The sequence below is a fragment of the Lygodium microphyllum genome, chromosome 22 (genome assembly GCF_053477565.2).
Source record: "Lygodium microphyllum isolate KBCC chromosome 22, Lygodium_microphyllum_v1.1.10, whole genome shotgun sequence".
Lineage (NCBI taxonomy): Eukaryota > Viridiplantae > Streptophyta > Polypodiopsida > Schizaeales > Lygodiaceae > Lygodium > Lygodium microphyllum.
The window spans coordinates 36,881,890-36,902,934 of record NC_141156.1 but is presented as its reverse complement, the minus strand read 5'-3'; the positions used below and the strand labels follow the sequence as shown (position 1 = coordinate 36,902,934).

The following is a 21,045-nucleotide window of genomic DNA, read 5'->3' as shown; positions in this document are numbered from 1 at the left end:
GTGTCCAATAATCATTTGAGCATTAATATAGCATCCTGTGAGCATCAAATAAGTAGGATATAATCAAGTGCTTGCTGTCTTGGAAGTATACAATAAACCTGTAGTAAACTAGAGAACAAAGGCCGAGCTAGAGTACTCCAAAGTAGTCTCAAAACCTATTACCAATGCCGGCCGGGGAAGTTACCAAGTATACCAATGAGTGTGTCAATGCCCAACCGAGCTACAGGGGAGGATTGAGATGCTGCCTAAGCAGCCTACAAATTATGTGCAATTAGTGTGATGGCTAGGCTATTTGCTATTGCCAATACCGGGCAAGATGAGGCATAAGGGGAGCTCCAATAGGTCCCAAAGAAGCCCTGAATGAAGCTTCAACAAGCCTCAATGACTATGAAAGAAGATTAACATTGATACATATCACTTTAAGAAGCTATGGCTGCTAATGAAAAAACCCAAGCTATAGGTATTCAAAATTGAGGTGAAGGTAGGTTAAGTTGAAGCTCTAATATAAGCTGAAGGGAGAAGCCTTAAGTGGAAGCATGTGAATGGAAATAAGAGCTATGATGGAAGGAGCAAGAGAGCAAGAGCAAGAGAGATAAAATGCAGAAACTCCAATAGTCACAATGTGTGATCGACCTTCCCTTATTCAAATGTCTCTAAAAAAAATAAAGAATGAAATGACAGTGATGGGCACTTGCCATCTACAGTGTACAAGTGTGCAGGTAATGTTAGTGTAATGAATACACAAGCGATTAGGTATCTTTTCATACTTGATTGCAAAAGCTACCACAAAGTAGCCTAGTGTTCCTTAAGCGCGAAGAACACTCATCACTAGTCTAAACAAGTATCTTGACATCCGTAATTGGACAAACCTAGCATATGCGTGCTCTTTATCTATTTCAAGAAGCAAGTTATACATTTGTAAGGTACAAATAGTAGGAAGTGTGCTGAGAGAGAGAGAGAGAGAGAGAGAGAGAGAGAGAGAGAGAGAGAGGTTGCACATCCTTGCTTTATAGGCACTCCGACACTTGCACTTGCATGGATGTAGCATGGAGCTTTGTGAACTCTTACTCAAAGCACTTAAGAGATTCCAAAATTTCTATATGTGTAGACAATCCGAAATTTTATTTCAATATTTTCTCTACTCTCTCAACAATGACACAGTGTTATTATGAGAAAATAATAAGAGGGCGGCGTGTTGGTTAACGGATAAGGTATTTTAATAGAGATGAGGAGAGAAAGAGAGTGGGAGAGAGAGGGGATTCAACACCATCCCTTAGCCCTAGTAACCCATGCTAGCGCGGTATATGACAAGACTATGCATAGTCAACGCAGTTGGGTGGATGGGCCGAAAATGGCGTTCAAGGTCTTGCTGCACCAATTTTGCCCGGGCGCCGGACCTCAGAAGAGTTTTCGGTGTGAAGCGACCTCAAATTCGAGAAAAGTAAGGGTTCTTTAATCTCTTAGAGAGACGGTTAGAAAGACAGACCGCGCGAGACAGAAGGAAGCAATCGAGCCAGGGTTATCTGAGGCAGCGCAGGGCTTCTCGGGAGCGATGGGGAAGGTTCCTGTGCGTATGAAGGAGGTAGTCTACACCCTCTCCCCCAACCAAGTGCACGTCATGAGCGGGCTATGGAAGGATCTTCCTCACAAGATCAACGAGAAGATCTCGGGCAGTTGGCTTAATGCCATCTTGTTGATTGGTCCTCTCGCTGGAACCTACTGGTAAGTGTCTTGATCCTTTTATCCTCTGAATGTAATGAGCATACATGTTGACGAACTAAGCTCACGTCCGATTTCTGCACCGACGTTGTCTTTTTATTGAACCTGATAGAGAATGTAGTGGTGACTCACAACAAATAATACAAAACCTCTTAGAAGATGCAAAAGCAAAGCTGCAATTGTGTATCAGATCAGCAAAAACACACAGTTCATCAGTCAGTGGGAGCATCCAGAAACGCAAGGTGTTGGAGGTTGTAATCATAGCAGGTGACAGGGTAAAGAACTGAGGCGAAGCAGTCCAGCCGTCCACAGAGATGCAGAAATAGGAAATATAGGGTACAACCTTCTTCACCGCAGGTAAACAGGCTTTCTATTCTGGGAAGATGTAGCGTGCAGGTAGCCAGGTGGAGAGGAAGGGTAACTGTTGAAACTCAAGCTTAGAGAGCTCGAATAGGAGAAAATGCCAAGGTTTCAGATGTGAAATCAGTCAGTGGCAGCACATACAACCAGATAACTCGCAACACTGGTCATTTGATCCAATGAGAGGATGTGCGGGTGGTTGGAGGCAAGAAATTGAAAGCTTAATACCAACAAAAACAACTGAACACGAGAAATAGAAAGCACAATACTATCAAAAATAAATGAACACAAGATCACAAGAACTTAAAATGAAGGGGCAAGGGAATCCATATTATTAAGTGTAAGATGCATAATGCTATATCATGAGAGTACCAATATAGTGATAACAAGCAATAGTGCCTCTAGTCTTCCTCTCTCTAAGGGTGCAAATTGATGCAATACAATGGTTGGAAGTGAGGAGGAGCAATATATAAGCCTTTGGACAAGGCTCGAGACAATTGAATAAACATGAAAATGGTCTAATCATCTCTAATAGGCACCCAACTAATGTCTAATCAAAGCGCTCAAGTCCCATGATATGTACCCACCTATGATGCGGTTCATTTTGGATTGGCCTATTTTCTAAGGTGTTGCCTTAAGATCTATGTATAGGATTCCATTTCCCTCCATCATTGGATTGCGCCACATTGACTTGGAGAGAGGTGAGATTGGTGGCATTTTTGGCCATTAAACATGTTGACGTTGTGTCTATTGTATTGTATATTTGTCATAGCATAATAGAGAATAAAATTGTATCCTTTTTAATTAATTTGCATAGCCGATTACCTATTGAATTTGTCTTCTTTGTAATTAATAAATATCTAGAAAAGTGTATCAGAGTTGGTCATTGATGAGTGGTCAAAGTTTATAGTGGATCTAGATAGTGGATTAGAAGAAATATAGTGTACACTTCATAGTTATTTGAAATTGTGGAGATTTGAGTAAAAGGTGTGTTGTTTGGGGGATGCCCTTAACTCTACCCATATGTGTTTTCATTTTTTAGCATTTGCTTAATTTTAGGGTTATCCCATGCACAAGACGGTATGATTGGACGAGTCTTAGTTTGATGATTAATTTTTGCTTTTGATTTGGATCTACAAGGAGGCTATGTGATTTGGAATAGCCATAGTTTTAGCGGAGTAGCATTTAATGTATTTAGGTATCACCCACATGCACATGCTCATACATTGAATAGGTGCTAGGACGGATAGAGATGGAGGCGGATGATATGGTTGAGCGAGTGTCTATGAGAAGGATCATAGGAGTGTGTGAGAGAAGGATTGCATGAGAGGTGTGTGCACATATCACTTGGAAAATTGTGGACCATGATCATGCCTTGTCAATTGTGAAACAAGTCAATATTTTTGAAAATGTCTTTTGTGCAATGCGTTTAATTTAATGACATGGTGTGTTAATTAAGCATTGAGGTTGGTTGTACTAATTAATGGAAAAAAAGGTGGTTGAAATTTGACAAATCAAAAGTATTAGTTGTCTGAGACAGGTCGATGGGGGGTGTTGTGGTGTTTATCTTGGTGGTGATCAGAAAAGGCATCTTCTTCTTACATTTTTGTTGAGTCGCAAGGAGTAGCAAGTGACTCTACGCGTGTGTTGGAGTGGATGTGAGATCAAGGCAAATTGGAGTGTTTGTGGCTTGATTGAGGTAAGGATTGTTTAAGGGATGGGTGAGGATTGTTTAAGGGGGATCGGGATGGAGTGAAGAGCTATCCCGAATAGGATAGATAGGTGACTTCATGGATTTGAAGTGATGGTTAGATCTTGGACTATCAAAGTTGATTATCGTTCTCTCTTTTGTCGTGATAAAGACTTTAGGATCTCTTTTGCCTCTCTTGGGTTTTCTTTTCTACTATTGAGTTGTGCATTAAGATTGTGAGTCTCATAGTGTTCGTGCGTATTTTCTCACTTCCATTCATTTGTCTTGTTGCTCTTAGACTTGCTTCATGTTGGGTGATCTATTTCATTGTTGGGTGACTTGCTTTTTGTTGGTTTGGGTTATTGCAACTTGTATTTTCTATAGTGGAAGCTTTTGTACGTTGTATTTTCTTCTTAGAACCTTCTACTTATAGGGTGAAACAACTCAGCAACATCATCCTAGTATATCAAGTGATCCGTAGTCTTATTGTTATAGATGGCTCTGCCTTGAGTTTTTGCTACTGCACCTATCATGGAAAGCTGAGATTGCTTGGCAAAGATTGATTAAAGTATCACATTTTCTATTCTCAAGAATGTTGCATGTGTAGGCTAACTATGACCTTTGCTAGTTAACCTTATGTTTTTGCTGATTGTTCTGTGAGAGTGCGCTGCGGTAGAGGGAATACGAACACGGAGGGAGAGAGAGAGAGAGAAAGCAGAAAATAAGGAAGAGAAATCTGCACTGACTGAAATGAATGTTGAATACAAACGGGAAGGCGGAACGAGACTGATCAGTCCCTGTACACAGCCCACAGCGTCAGTGAGGGCACTTGATCAAGCTGATGATGATGGCAGCACCACCACGAGGGAGGAGTGTCGGAATCTGCAAGAAGACAAGTGATCAAGTGGGGAGGGGGGCTGCCTATAAATAGGCAAAAGGACAACCCTAACCCTAACCCTAAAATGGGCGCAAACCCTAAAAATGCCCTAAAAGGGCGCCCACAATAGTGACCAAAAAGTGGCCGGGCAGCCAGTGGCTGCCCACTAAAAGAGGCCAAAAAGAAATGCACATCCTAAGACAGCCAGTCAAGAGTGACTAGCCTCCCCCATCATAACACATGACAGACATGTTAGGGCTCCTAATGTCCTCGTCTGACTCAGACTGAGCCTCATAGGTAGGGGATGACAAGGCATGACAAACATGACGGCTAACACCCCCTCTCAGATCCTGGATGTGGTTGAAGGCCGAAGAGGAAATAGATCCTGGGGTGGCAAGAGAAATGCCAATGTCGATGAAGTCCGTCGATGTAGACTGCCGCTGAAGGAGCTCCTCACGATCCTGGGAATCCCCCTCTAAAACACTAAGGGCCAGGGAATCCACAGCCGCATCACCGAGATCGTCCCCCGCTAAAAGGGATGGGGGGTACGAGGGAACCACCGGAGGAGGTGGGGGATGGGAAGGAACCTGTGGAATAGAAGGTGCACAAGCGGGAACGAGTGTAGCAATAGACTGCCTCGGAGGACCCTACATCAAAGAAGGGGAATGGAGCGTGTAAAGCCCGCTCTCCTGCCAACTTGTAGATAAGACAGCTCCTGTAAAAGAATCCTCAATAACAACGGCATGCTTGGTGAAGATCACTCGTGTGCCAAGCCTCGTAAGGCCATAAACTGAGAGGAGGGGAAAGCCAAAATCTGGAACATGTAGGGCCTGTGAAAAGGAGCTCGAAGGTCAGTCGGTAAACAAAGGCAATGTGCCAACACCACTAATAGGCACCGATAAAATGTCACCAACAGTGACTGAACCCTCTAATGGACGGAGATCCTGTAACAAATCACCTCGGGGAGTCATATGACTCGAAGCACCACTGTCCACTAACCAAGGCTGCGCAGAAGACACTGCAGCCACGGAAGAAGGATCCTCCTCCAAAGCATGGATATGAAGGAACACGGACTCATGGGTAACAGCTGGTGTAGAGGTAGAATAAGGCTCCGATGTAGATCCACTCTTCGCTCTCGGACGAAGGTGAGGGTACTTCTTCCAGCATTTCTCCTCGGGATGTGTCCCTTTTCCACAGTGTGGGCACTTCGGTCTCTCTGAATATGAGTCAGAGCCTGAAGAACTGTCCTTTTTCTTAGCCTTTGACTTCTTCTTCTTCTTTTGTCATCCCAAACCTGCAACAAAGGCTCTAGTGGAGTCGGATCCACTAGCACTGACCTCTCTGAGTCGCTCCTCATGCTCCAAGATAAGCGGGGATAGCTCCTCCCATAGAAGCTTCTCACGGGTCCTCGATGTAAGAAGACTGGTGTAGAAGACATCAAACCGAGGCAATGGCAGCTGAGTCAAGAGAATCATAGCCATATCTTTAGAAGATATCGTCCGATCGAGGGATGCAAGCTCATCCCTCATATCGTGTAATCTGTTGATGTGGTTCTTCATGGAAGGACTATCATCAATAGCGAGCATCCGCAACTTCATTTCGAGAGATATCTAGTGGGCAAACGTCTTCTGTTGATAGAGAGACGCGAGCTTTCTCCACACGTCTGCTGCAGTCTTCAACCTATGAACATGAACAAGGACAGAATCCTGCACACTCAGAAAGAGGAAAGATCTGGTTCTAGAATTGAGCCGATCCCATAAGGCTGCATGATCCATAGATGTTCCATCTGCGGAATCCACCTTAGGCCGGGAAATAGGAACAGAAACAAGCTCCCAAAGATCGAAGGAGTCCAAGATACACTCCACCTTGCAGGACCATAGAGAAAAGTTGGAGCCATCCAACCGGTCCTCTTTGGGCAGCTGAGGAAGTACGGGTACCTGTACAGGGGGTACCAAAGGCTGCATCTTTTTCACGGGAAGGGGCTCGCCGAGATACATGAATAGAAGGGGGGCGGGAAAGAGGAATAGACTCCGGACGACGGTCCTCGTGATAGAAATCACGCCTCCGTTCAGATGAGTGTCGAGACAAAAGCTCGTCATCTGAGTCATCAAAGCCCGTAAACTGATGAGAAGACATCTTCCAATTTGCAAAACACCAAACACCAAAGAAAACTTTGCCGATGCCGAAGAATGACCAGCAGTATGGTCACCAATCACCAAAACGCAGGCTGGGGAGGCCTACAGACACCTGGAGCTGCAAAACGCAAGGTTGTCTGATGAATAGCACCAAGACAGAAGCCGCCAGCACCAAAACACAGCCTGGGAACAGGTCGCCAGCAGGAAAAGAGCCGCTTGGAGATGGAACGACAGCCAGATCAGTAAAATGCAGACTGGAGGAATATCGCCCAGCTGTAGGAGTGGCCGCCCTGACTGAAAACGCAAGCAGGAAGTGGTGGTTGATGACGTGGCAGCCACTGGAGGGGGCGGCTGCTGCAAACGCAAGGTTGGTGACCTCCTGGAAGGGCCGCCTTGGCTGTTGGGGAAGAGATCAGCAGCAAACGCAAAGATTGTGGGTGTTCTCCCGCGTAAATCTCAGCTCCGTGTACTCTCCTTTGGCTCTGATACCATGTGAGAGTGCGCTGCGGAAGAGGGAATACAAACATGGAGGGAGAGAGAGAGAGAGAAAGCAGAAAATAAGGAAGCTGCACTGACTGAAATGAATGCTGAATACAAACGGGAAGGCGGAAGGAGACTGATCAGTCCTTGCATGCAGCCCACAGCGTCAGTGAGGGCACCAGATCAGGCTGATGATGATGGCAGCACCACCACGGGGGAGAAGGAGTGTCGGAATCTGCAAGAAGACAAGTGATCAAGTGGGGAGGGGGGCTGCCTATAAATAGGCAAAAGGACAAACCCTAACCCTAACCCTAAAATGGGTGCAAGCCCTAAAAATGTCCTAAAATGGGCGCCCACAACAGTGACCAAAAAGTGGCCGGACAGCCAGTGGCTGCCCACTAAAAGAGGCCAAAAAGAAATGCACATCCTAAGATAGCCAGTGAAGAGTGACTAGCCTCCCCCATCATAACACATGACGGACATGTCAGGGCTCCTAATGTCCTCGTCTGACTCAGACTGAGGCTCACAGGCAGGAGATGACAAGGCATGACAAACATGACGGCTAACATGTTCTTACTACACTTATATTTTGTTTTTTTGTTGAAGACAAGGTCTTGTGTGTTGTTATTCTGATCTCTCACTACACTCACTTTGTCACATTGCAAGTGTTTGTGCTTTTCGATACGGTATACGATGGAACTATGAGTTAGTTGTTGAATCCTCATGTTGTTCGAGCTAATTGATTGCAAGTATCCAATATATCTCTCTCTCTCTCTCTCTCTCTCTCTCTCTCTCTATTCTTGGATATCATCTTGCATATCATTGCTATTCTCTATCATTGCTCTATTTGATTGGCTCAAGATTCTCTCACCATGGCTTAACCTTGTTCTTATGAGGCTTCCTTTTCAAGCATAGAGGTTGCTTGTATTTTTGTTCTCTCTTTGTAGTTCCTTTACCTTTTACTTCGCCCACGTTCTTTATCTTTTCAAGCATAGAGGTTGCTTGGATTTTTGTTCTCTCTTTATAGGTCCTTTACCTTTTACTTCGTCCACGTTCCAAATTTCACAGATTCGATATGCATGTTTGGTGCTTCTTTAGGATTCTCTAGAGGATAATAATTTTTAGCATACTTCATGTTTTCTTGGTTGTTGGTTTTTTGTGGTTTTAGTGGCATAAGTCTATGCTATATAGGTTTAGAGAAATGGTATTATCTTGTTCCATGGGTGATCATGCATATGAACTTATGGTGGTGACAAATGTAGAGAGCGTCGACATGCTTTTTGGATGCGTGGCCATTTTTGTTTGGTTGAGCGTAGATGACTGTTACTTTGATTCCTGGCTCCTTCGTTTGGCTTGAATGGTGGTTCCTTTTTAGGGACACAAGCCGATTTCTCTTATGGGATAGCTAGGCTACATTGGCACCTAACAAGATTGCACATGAGAGTTGTGGTCTTGATCTCTGCAATGAGGCTTATTCTCCTTGTTATCAGATTAGTCAGTTCATGGTTGAGTCTATACATGTGGTGCAACAGGCTGGGCACATAGATATTTTAGGCATTTTATTTGCAACATTTATTGTGTTTTGATTTTGTTTGCAGCCAGTCGGTCAACATTTAATGTTGGCCGACTAGTCATATTTTTGGCATTTATTTGGCCTATATATTCTCAGGCTCCCTCCTCCATATTCATTTATCACTTGACAATTCTTGGAGAGAGGGAGCATGTCCAAGTGCCTCCATAGTTGGTGACTCACATTACTTGTGTACTGTCTCATGTCTTGGTATATGGATTCCATTTTTCGAGTATACATCTGAGTTTTCATTTGTATTGTGTTTTTTCTTTCCCTTTCTCTTTTGTCATGTGTTTTAGAAGTTTATTACAGCTTATGTTTATGCTTTCATTGTTGCACCACTTCTGACATGGTATCAGATTTCAGGATATGTGTTCCTGCTGTGTTTTCTTGCTGATTTTTGGATTGTTTTCACCCTTGTTGATCAGGCGGTTGCTGCTCCAACCAGGCGATCTGTTTTACCTACGTTTTTTGCTGACGTCAGTATCTGTACAGACTGTGTATCCGTTTCAGCCTGCGTTTTGGTGCCTTTGCATCTCCTCCTGGCTGGGCGCTTGCATTATCAAGCCGTTTTTGTTGTTTTTGGCAGTTTTTGATTGTTTTTTTGACTTTTTGTAACAACTTTTGTTTTCTTTTGGTCAGATTTTGGGTTATACCGTATGTGAACTCTTGTTTTTTGCAATTTGTGTTCGTGTTTTGGCTGTGTTCCCTCTCCAAATACCTTCTTTGCTTTACTTCTCTTTTACATCCTCTACATAATGATTCTCCTTGTACATCCATTGATGACAAGCTCCATGGACTTGATTATTGCATGTGGAGTGCAGTGATGAAGGCTTGGTTTATCCAGAAGCGGTTATGGTACGTGGTTGGCAGAGCTATGGCATGTTCTCAATAGCCTTCTTTTGTTCCATCTGATTTTGATGAAGACAACCATGAGTAGGCAATGCTTATATGGGTTTCGGATTATGCCCGTGCTTATTCGGCCTTACTTCGGTGTATTTCTAAGGAAGTCCTACTAGCGGTCACCTCTTGTAGGATAGCTTCAAACGTATGGTCGAAGTTGCAGTTGATATACGAGGCTCCTTGCACCATGAGGGCCGTTACTCTCTATGGCTAGCTTCAACAACTGAAGTTTGAACCCAAAGATACGATCCTACTTGAGTATGAGGCGACTTTGCGACTACAAGGGAGGCTTTCGTCACATTATGGAGATTTAGGTGAGACTCTTGCAACTTCAGAGTGGTTGAAGCTAAAGAAGTCGAAGGCCTAGTGTTACCACTATGGCAAGAAGGGTCATTTAAGGAAGGACTACAAAGAGTTAGCGGATTTCAGGATGAAAAAGGCGCAAAAGACCAAGCGGGATGCGCCTCTGACGAGTCATCATCTGCCTCAGATTTTGACCCAGCTCCTTCGGTCAAGGCGAAGTCCAAGGCGCAGAAGGGATCCTCTTCTTCAAATCGTGGGAAGGCCTTAGTGGCCCCTTCCTCAGCTGTTTTCTAGTGGTGGTGATGAGATCATCCCTTACGACTCTCCAGTGCGAGAGAGGCGAAGAGAGAGGGTGGTGAGATGGGGTAGTCGTGCCTCATCTATATTTCTATATAGATGCACAAGATCTCAAGAGAGACATCCTTGACGCATCGACCGCAGTTTGGCAGGTACAAATCTTGGAGCTAGGATTGACATCCAGGTTCATGATGGGTTGGTTATTGGATAGAGAGTGGGTGGCTTTTGTTTGGAGTAGATATGATGGGACACTTTGGTGGTCTGGCCAAAAAAGGGGAATTCATGGTCATTTATGCATTGCGGCATTGATAATAGTATGGTCATGTATGCTACGTCAAAGGCATTATTGACAGACATTGAGAGTTGCTATGATCTTCTCTATCTTCAGGGGTTGGTACGATCGACATCAACATCAGGTTCTCTGTGAGGCACCTTGGTGGTGGCTTGCGCACCCACTACTTGGGTATCCATGATTCTACTCTGATGGACATTGTTACATGTACTATGATGCGACATTATCATTGTATATTGTATTGTATCAGATCACCCATGATCTAAGAGAGGGTGTTAGCAGATAAGTTAGTTCATGGTTGAGTCTGTACATGTGGTACAACAGGCTGGGCATAGAGATATTTTAGGCATTTTACTTGCCAACATTTATTATGTTTTGATTTTATTTGCAGTCAACCGGCCAGCATTTGATGTTGGCCGATCAATTATATTTTTGGCATTTGTTTGGCCTATATATTCTCAAGCTCTCACCTCCACATTCATTCATCACCTGACAGTTCTTGGAGAGAGGGAGTATGTGCGAGTACCTCCACAGCCGATGACTCACATTGCTTGTGCACTGTCTCATGTCTTGGCATATGGATTCTATTTATCGAGAATATATCTGAGTTTTCATCTGTATTGTGTTCTTTTTTTCTCTCTCTTTTGTTGTGTTTCAGCAGTTTATTACAGCTTATGTTTATGCTTCCATTGCTGCACCACTTCTGACACTCCTTTGGTACGTACTTTGGTACAAAGCATGGATGCTGTCATGAGGACATGTATTTTTGAAACCTCACTTAATATGTGGATTAATTTTTAGTCACATGGTTAAGTAAATGTTGCACATGTGAGGTGCAATTGGAGTTAGAGTAAATTTCGAGCTTGTGAACCGAGAAAATCACGGGATGTCAAAGGTAAAAGTTGTTTTAAGTTATGTTGTCTAGGTAATCCATTTGACTATAGGTGTCAGCTGGTGACACTAGAGATGTGGTGTTTAATGGTACATAATGTCGATCTAATGGTCAAAGATGGCATAGAGAGACTCGAGAGTGAAAGATGCATAGTCAATTTAATTATTGTCCAGTTAGATTATTTTTTTGGGCATTGAAATAACTATTAGATTGATTTTTGTAATTAAAGATTAAAAATTAATATTTAATGATAGATAATGTTGGAAAAACCATTTGGAAAGGTTGTCACTTGGTAAACTTGCCCATACAAATTGGTAAAAGGCCGAATAAGAGAAAAAATGAGATCATTCTTGCCGTAGCAAATGTGGGAGAGCTGTGAGCAGCCATGGCTAGCCTATTTTCAGCCATTGCAGCTAGTCACAAGTGAGTTTGAGGTAATTGCAGATTCGGACCCTCCACAACTGAGGGATTTAATCCAGGTACAAGGTGACAGTTGATTTGGATGTTTTAGTTGTAGGTGATAGCATTTAATGCTGTTGTGGTAGGGCAACAGCTGCATTTTACTGATTTTTAGTCATTCTTCGCGACAAAACTCTGAATTTTCTCTCTCTATATCTTTCTCCTAATCTTCTTACCATTTTACACTCTTGCTCCGAAGATCTCAGCAACCTCGGGAAGTGTGCTAAAAATTAGAAACTCCAAGACTTGGATTTTTTAAGGCTGAAGGTGAATTTCAGCTAAATCGAGGTGGACTAGCCAGCCATTGAATTTGGGACATTTCTATCGTCTATGAAGTAGGTGAAGGCCAATTAAGTGGCCGAATCAAGGGAAAAAAGAGATTGAGGACTTGCTGTTACTTTGGATAGCAAGGGGAGTTTGAATTGCGAAGGGGATCAGGAGAATGCCATTGTAAATCAACTTCTTTTTCAACAAAGTTAAAGAAATATTGAAAGGGGGCGCCAATTTTGGGGCTAATCAGGTGTGCATTGTCCAAGATCAGTATGTAAATTTGTATTTTCAGATTCGCATTTATTGTTTTTTTTTGTAATTAAGTTGTAATAAAGGATTTTTTACCCATCCAAGGAAAGAAGGTTTGTTTCATATGCTCCTGTTCTTTAACACTTAGTCATTTTACACCACATTGAGAGGGGAATCGGCTCCTCTCTCTTTACAGGAATTTATGGAAACAAACCACAGACACAGAGTGCTTGAATTATATGTTGCAATTCTAAAAAGTAGGATTTTTGAAATCCTAATTTTTGCAAACTTTGGGTAGTAAGCTGATTTTTTTTTTTAGTGCTTGGATTAGATCAAGTAGAAAGTGCTTCTTAGATGAGATATAGATAAGAGAGTATAAAGCATGTGGTTGAAATTTGAACATAAAAGCTTATTCCAAATGAAGAGAGAGACCTCTTATATATAGATGCGGAGCTTGGATGCTTAAAAGTGGAAAGTAAAGTTGTAAATGACAAGTGTTTGTTAAAAATGACAAGTGTAGAGATGCTTGTCTCTTCAAAATAACACATCCTATTTTTTTGAAACCCTAATTTCTGCAAATTTTAGGCAACAAGTTGATTTTCTTCTTTAGTGCGTGGATTAGATCAAGCTAAGTAGAAAGTGTTTCTTGGATGAGAGGTAGTTAGGAGAATATAAAGTATGTGGTTGAAATCTTAGCATAAGAGCTTATTCCAAATGAAGAGAGAGACCTTCAAATTATAGGCGTGGGACTTGGGATGCTCAAAAGCAAAAAGTAAAGGTTACAAATGACAAGTGTAGAGACACCTGTCTCTTCAAAATGACACGTCCTATTCTAGATGTCACATGTCACTTTTCTAGAGAAAGAAGCTTCTAAATCTTCTAGTTTAAAACTCTCTCAAATGGTTAAGAAATTGAGATAGTTGCTGAAGAAAAAATTGTTATTTGCAAAATTTTGGAGCCTTTGATGTGAACAAAATTTCCATGTGAGCAACTTCCAAAAATTGTAACCTCCTAAATTTTAGGGGTCGTCGAATTTAGATTTTAGAGAGCTTCATTATTTAGGTTCATTGGTTCAGGTTTGTTTCTTTGATCTCATGAGCATTTGGTTTCACTTTGTAAAACCACTCATTAGATGTGTTTCTAGTCAGTTTGACTATTTCAGTATAAAAGTCTTGGTCATTCTAAGCTTTTTGGTCAATCTGACCTCTCGGCTAAACTTTTAATTTCTTTTGGGTATCTCATCAATGATGATCCAAGTGTAATTATAGGGCGTTCCGGCCATTGGCCACCCTTAAATAGAACAATGAACATTTAATCACATTTTGAAACACTCATGTAATACAAAACGCCTTACAAAGTTCATGAGCATCAAATTAATTTGCATCATTGAACCAATATGTCTTGGTTGCAATTTACATACAAAAGGTTGGTTACATTATCTTTTTATGCATGCTTGTGAGGAAGAGAGAGAAAACTGCCACTATATTGTAAAAACAGCCACGATTCTTCCCTTGCATGCTATGGCTGTGTCAAAAACTGCCTCCATCTTCCCAAAATTGACATATAAACTAGGTTTACTTTTTTTCTAAGCTTTTTCCTTGACGTTTTTGCATAAAAAGGATATTTCAATGCAAGAATATTAACTTTCCGCCTGACTTTGATATTTCTAATTGGAACTTTGACACTTTGCACTTGCATAGTAGAATAATCAATGCTTCTTTGGCTCTCAACTATTGACTTGTGCCCTTGATGGACCTATCCATGTCTTGCACAACTTATCCTTACACAAAGAGCTAGGAGTTAATCACATGTTAATTCTGAGCTTGTGTAAACACATCTTGGTGACAATAAGCTCACATGTTTTGGACATGATGATTCTAACTTTAGCAAACTAGGCCCCTCTCATGGCCTTTCTTGTTAGGAATCAAGCCTAACCTCATAATGGCAGTTGAACTCAAGCCCGTTGAGCTTTTAACAACTTAACCAAATTATGATTCCACCAAATATAAGAAAGCGAGTGTGTACATAGATTATAATGTATCGCTTTTGACATTAAAGTGTCATTTTAAATTTACGTGAAACAAATTGGAACTTGTGCAAACATTTTCGCAAACATTTTCATATCGTTTCACCTTTTTTTTTGGGTTTTGTTTTGGAGTAGGGGGAGGTTAGGTTTTGTTGGAGGTTGGAAGTCAATGGAGTTCAGGGATTTTTCTTTGGCAGTAATGTTTTTTGTTTCTTCATTTGTACCTTAAGTGGTTTTGTTTGAATTTGCAGGTACTGTGAAGATTACAAGGAAAAGGAAAAGTTGGCACACAGATACTAAGAGCTTCTGCTAGCAATAGCTTGGCCTTCAAGATTTCTAGTACTTGTTGCTGTGTTAGTCATAAAGTCTGCACGAGTGTCAAATTCAATTTGTTGAGGTGGCATGAGATCTTTAAGCTTCTCATTGTAATAATTTGAGTTATGGAATTTTAATAACTAGTGGACTGATGTAGCTCTATTTTAAAAGGTCGAAGTATCTGAAAAGGAGGTGTTGGTCTTGCAATTGTGATTAGTTTTCTCTGTTCTGGATAGTAAATTTTTTGGCTTCAGTGTACATATTCTTCTCATGCGGAGTATCATGAGGTGCCTCATCTTAATAGTCCCAACGTAGCCTCTGCAACTATACAAGATTTCAAAATCTTATGCAAGGATGTTTGTTTCTACACAGACATTTTCACATTGCATGTCATGCAAGTTACCAATTAGGAGAGGTGCTCTTGTGATTTTGCAGGTGCTTGACAGAATAGTGTTTATTGCGTGCATGAGCGTATGAATGTGAGGAATTCGCATGTATGCTACTGATTTGCATTTGTCATCCTTTATTGGCTGCTGCAGTTGTGATGCTGCAGCAGCATCTCTGTTGCTGTACATGCTTGATAGAATGACTGCTTCATTGTTTGTGCAAGCATCTCAATGTCAGTGATGTGCATATGTGCCCTTGATTTGCAATTTTGTTCGTGTTTTTGCATTTGTTTTAACTTCTTACACAAGGTGACAATGTCTTTACATCGTGAGGTGTTTGCAGGAAGTTTTTTTGGAACCCTGCACAAATTTCCGAACACTATCCAGGAACATGATCAATTTGGTTTCGCTTTTGACCTGGGTTTGTGAGTTGGGCTCAGAGTTAATTAAAGAGGTATGAGATGCCCTAGGATAGCCTGCCAGCCTTGGTTTTTTAATTTCTCCTCTTTTGAGACTGATCATGTTAGCAAGCATGGTTGAGGTTCCATACAATGAATCCAACCATGCTCCATCAAATGAGTTGAGAGGCTCCACATCTTTGTTACAGGAAAATGGATTCAAGGTCTACAGCAAAAATACCAGTTTGTAGGCTAGACCTGATCACGGTTGTGGACTTCAAATTTTTGAAGAAATTTGAAGTGTTTTGTTTTATGGTTTGGCCCAACCTCTATGCCCCAGGGTAAAGGCACTGCTGAGCTATTCAGAAGAGAGTTGAACCCTTGGCATTGCCAGTTCTCCCTTGCATGTTCTTCATTGGGTTGCCTCTCTTTCGACAATTAAAAGGAAGGGTGAAATCTGTCTGTTTCTTAGTTTTGTAAAAGAGATCAATCAAGGATGAATGCGCAGAGATTAAAATAACTCATTGTAGAAATTATAAGTTACTCCTAGCAATCATGCCTCAACAAGGGTTATGGAGATCGATATTGCCTCATACAAAGAGTAGTAGTAAGTAAAATGAATTAAACAATGTTGATTAAAGAAAGGATGTATTCAAAATAGTAGTATCTTGCTTGTGGTTACAAAGTTTTCATAAATGCTGAAGTCTTGGCCCATTGCCAATATCTCATATTCCAATGCCTTTCCAATTAGTCTCAGTTGTCAAAAAGGGTGGTGAACTTGAGTGGGCATGACTATAATGCAAATAAATAAGGGCATTGGGGCAAGAATATACAAGAGTTGTTGAAAAGTAAGCTATCAATTGTCCATTGATAGGTGTATTGACCAAGGAGTAACAAGGACAGTGAGATATGGGACTGCCAAATATAATAATCTATTCTAGTTTATAAAAGTAACAAAGTTTGACATGAAAAGAAGTTGAAAAGTATCGTGGTTGTTGCAAGGGTCACTCACATGATTTCAATTTCTAAAGCTGCAAATATTTGTGATTCAATGAGTTAATGTTTTGTGCATAACATGTTGGGTCAAGTATTCAGGAGTGTCTTTCTTGACTTACAAATTATTGTAGAAGTGTGATCAGCTACCTAAAAATTTAATCGAGAAGTTTTTGAATTGTGTTATTGCAGCGTTGTTTCCCTCTTCCCTAGATGGTTTGTTCTTCTTGATAGAATGCCTAGAACTCTATTTGCTGGCTATCTTTGTCTTTGTTTTTAAGTCATGTTTGAGAGAATTCAGCAATGATTCACAATGTGGTTCCCTTGAAGCATTTCCACTTCATTAGTGCTTAAGCTTTATATAAGTAAACTCTACTTTGTGACTATGAACATGATTAGTGGTGGTTAGCTAGGTTCTTATGTTTCCTCATGCTAGGTAATTAATACAATTCTATGATGCATTTTTCTAGACAACTGAAAAAGTAATGGTTAAGGTATCTTATCTACCTCCTTGCTTGCTTTGATATTTGTATGTACCTTTTAGGCTTGTATTGATTGTCTTTCAATCTTCATAGTATTTGTGCCACCTTGATAGTTATTTTCTATTTTAGCTTGGTTGCATGTTTGTATATTGTTGTAAGTTAATCCTTCAAACTTGGTAGTTTCTTTTTTTCACTTTATAATGGGTTTGGCTCCTAAGTTGGCGTTGCAGTGGTGTTAGGATTATCAATAAGGTCTTTGGGTACATCTCAAAGCTAGGATGGGAGCAAGTTATATTTTCTACTTAGGGCATAGTTGTTGCATTATAAGGGTTTGTTGGTATTCCACTCATAAAGAGGTAACAAATGAAAATTCAAATTGCCATGTGTATGCATGTGCATGATGTACCAATGTTTTACTTGTTGAGATAGATGAAAGCTTTTTACTTACAAGTGGATGGACTCATGTGCCAACTTATATACATAGAGATGAGAAATTGTTCTTTACATGTGCTTGTGTATATGTACAATACATATTATACACAATTGACATTTTATAACAACAATTACACCCATGCATGCACACATTTGTGTGTGTGTTATTTATTTACAATCTTGTAAGAATTATACATCCTTCCTAAGTTTAGATTGTGTATTGATACATGCCTCTATTATTTCTTTCTAGGACATCATAAGGATATGAGAAATCTCCATTCATCATGGAGAGAGAGAGAGAGAGAGAGAGAGAGAGAGAGAGAGAGAAAGAGGGGGACCTAGATGGGATTTTTAGTATGAGATGAGTCATAGAGTGGCAACTTTTAAATTGATGAGCAATGAGGTGGGCAAGGATTATCCTAATTATTGTGCGAGTGTAAGAGGGGTGGGTTGTACATGTACTCATGTTGGTGTAGATTAATTGCTAATAGAGGTGAAAATTGCACATGAGGCAAATTATTAGAAAATGTGGCCATGTCTCAAGTATAAAGTCTAGTTAAATGCATCCCATGTCTAGTCTTTTTCTAGCATGGTATAAGAGCACAACCATGTGAACTATAAGCAATCTACAACTCACTCCATGAAGTTGGTATAATGGGATATAATTTATCATGTGTGGGCTAGGGGGCAAGGGATCTCACGTCTAGTTATCTATTTAGTCACTCTTAACAGCTTCAAACCAATACCAGGTCATGCTTAGAATTGAGAAACCTATGCATGATGTGGGTGGTGATGCAATCCAGGTCTCCTAGTAGCCATGATATTTGAGGATCTCTATGTAGTGAGCCTTTAGTGTGAAGTGGGAAGGAGGTATGATACATTGGTGTGCATGAAGAAGCTAGTGATCTAAGCTTGGGATGTGTAGGTTTGCACGGGTAAGATCCCCCTCTATGCTCTTTTGTCGTTGCATACAAAAAAGATGAAGGCATCTTTGATCAAAGTAGTCAATCACTGGAGTATCTAATAGCCCACTCTTTGCTCTTTTGCGGTCTCATAAAGCAATGATGAAGGCACCATTGATCAAATTAGTCAATCACTTGACTAAGCGAGTCAAAAGCCTCTTTAAACAAGCAATGATACATCCTATGATCTATTAGTATACTGGATAGTGTGCTTGCTAGCCATTGGTCATGGTATTTTCCCTTCCTAGGATGGTACCTTGCTTGGCTCAGTTTTGATATTTCTAATGTGGGTGATGGTCTTTAATAGCCCCCCCATGATAATGGGGGGGGGGGGGGGGGTGTTAGAAGTTTTGCTATAATTATCTCATTTGGTAGTGAGGATTGGCTTCTAATTATCATGGATATAATAATTTTATGAGGTTTTTCAATCCATCATTGACCATAAGTGGAGGGGTTAGAGAGAGAGAGAGAGAGAGAGAGAGAGAGAGAGAGAGAGTTGTGTAATTGACAAACTCAGATTTCTTTTTTCTAGGTAGGCGTGCTAGTCTTCCACTCATAAAGAGGATAAATAGAAAGTCAAATTGCAATGTGTATACATGTCCCTGATGTACAATAAGAGTTTTAGATGCATATTGGGTAGTTGATAGAAGTCGTCGTGTGTGCAAGGTGGAGGTGGGTGTGTTTCTTGTAACAAAGAGTATAGGTGGCATGAATAGCTTTACAATTAGGATAGGATGAACCCATATGATAACTTACATGTGGATATAGAAAATGGTTTTATACATGAGCCTATGTGCATGTACAACATATACTATATATACATGCTTTCCTTGACATTTTGGGACGACGCTTCTTGTGCACGCGTTTGTATTTGCACGCAATTTATTTTACACTCTTATGAGTAGTATACATCCTTCTCTAGTTTTCAAAGTGTGATGATCATGCTTGTGTGTATTCGTACGCAATCACAAGTTAATAAATAGGTTGCTAAGGAGTCAATAAGTCTAAATAAAAAATAGAAACACAATCATAGCCGACATAGAATAGTGGATCATACTACACTATACATTGCTTAAGCATAAACAAAAAGGGATACTGAAGAAGATGCACAATGCACATCATAAACAAAAATAGATGAATCATGAATCCATGCGAGGTCAAAAATAACACATCAAAATAGAGCCAACAGAGATACAACTGAGCAACTGAGCTCAGAGTAGGAACAATTGATCTAAGACGAATGTATGCATTGAATGTTGGTTAGAGAGCCAAACCAGCATGACCACTCAAAGTGATTGAATAACCATGACTCATGACTCTTCACATTTGGGTATCCACCTTCTATCCGTTCTAAATTCCCCAATTATTGAATGAAAAGAACGGAGATGAAAATCAGTCCTGGATCAGTCCTTGGTCACCATTTGGAGGAGCAATCGGAGTGGCTGGAGTGGGAATCACTAGGCCAATGGAACTAGAGCAAGAACAGGAACTGGAGCCAGAGCAATACCGCTGCAATTGCTGGCCAAGGATGCATTAGTTGTGACTGGTTTGGACGTCGGCGAGGAGGAGGAGGGAATGCATTATAATTGTAGAGATGCTGCTGCATGAATGCATCCGAGTCCAGGCGAGGGGTTGATAATGCAAATAAATGCTGCCGCCATATTTTGATGTGGCAACTCCATGGTCGAGATGAACTCCTTGCATAAGCGCATTAAGCCTTACAATTTCATCTTGGATGCAAGTAGCGCAAGCGCAGCATTCGGGACGCAGGTAATTAGAGGGAAGCATAACATGGGATGGGGTTTAGACAGGGTGAGGTGTACCAGAGTGGTCACTGCCTCAAATCGTAGTGACTGAGACGGTGCTAGTAGCCGCCACTCCAGAATATGTTCGAGAAGAGGAATGCCTCTTAGAGCAACAAGGTTTGCTATGACCTTGCATGGGAGTCATTTCTATGACCTAGGGCTTGATCTTGGGTCACTAGAGTCTCATCAACCCCATCCAAGGCCCATGTCTTTGCATTGGCCCGTTCATCATCACCACCATCAAGTTGCACTTTGGGACACGTCCAAAAGGTCTCACAAAGTAGAAGCATAATAAACTACTAAGAACAAAAAGGAGAAGTGCTATCAAAGCTTTATCTTGAGATTAGGGTAGAGAAGTTCATCACCAAAGTAACTTTGGACTGTAGGCACCCCAAGGAAGCTCATGCAAACCCACCACTTGTTGCACTTTGAGAGTTGGGATAGATTTAAGAGTCATGATAAGGTCCCCCATAGTTCCAAGACAAGGAAGAAGGCACAAGAAGGCAAGGAACGATGAGAATGACTGGGAGAAAAGCTAGTGACGACTCAAGAAGAAAGAACCACCTGAAATACTTGTGAGCTAGACTATTTGACCAATGCATGATTGCCAACTTAACTCCATGGTACTCAACCAGGGCATTAGCATGCATGCTACCTGATAGGTCATGACCATGGCCCAACATGACATGCCTCAATATTGAGGCAATAAAATATTATGCCATCACATTGGCAACAATCTTTAAGTTGGCA

General features: G+C 41.1%; 1 protein-coding gene across 1 annotated transcript; it reads left to right on the top strand.

Moving 5' to 3' along the window:
- The first annotated feature begins 1,370 nt into the window (after nucleotides 1-1,370).
- On the top strand, nucleotides 1,371-15,044 carry LOC148017030 (cytochrome b-c1 complex subunit 8-1, mitochondrial-like). Its single transcript, XM_087662609.1, has 2 exons — nucleotides 1,371-1,722; nucleotides 14,774-15,044. Exons 1-2 carry the CDS (start codon nucleotides 1,553-1,555, stop codon nucleotides 14,820-14,822), a joined length of 219 nt encoding a protein of 72 aa, XP_087518735.1. The 5' UTR covers nucleotides 1,371-1,552; the 3' UTR covers nucleotides 14,823-15,044.
- Nucleotides 15,045-21,045: the final 6,001 nt, after the last annotated feature.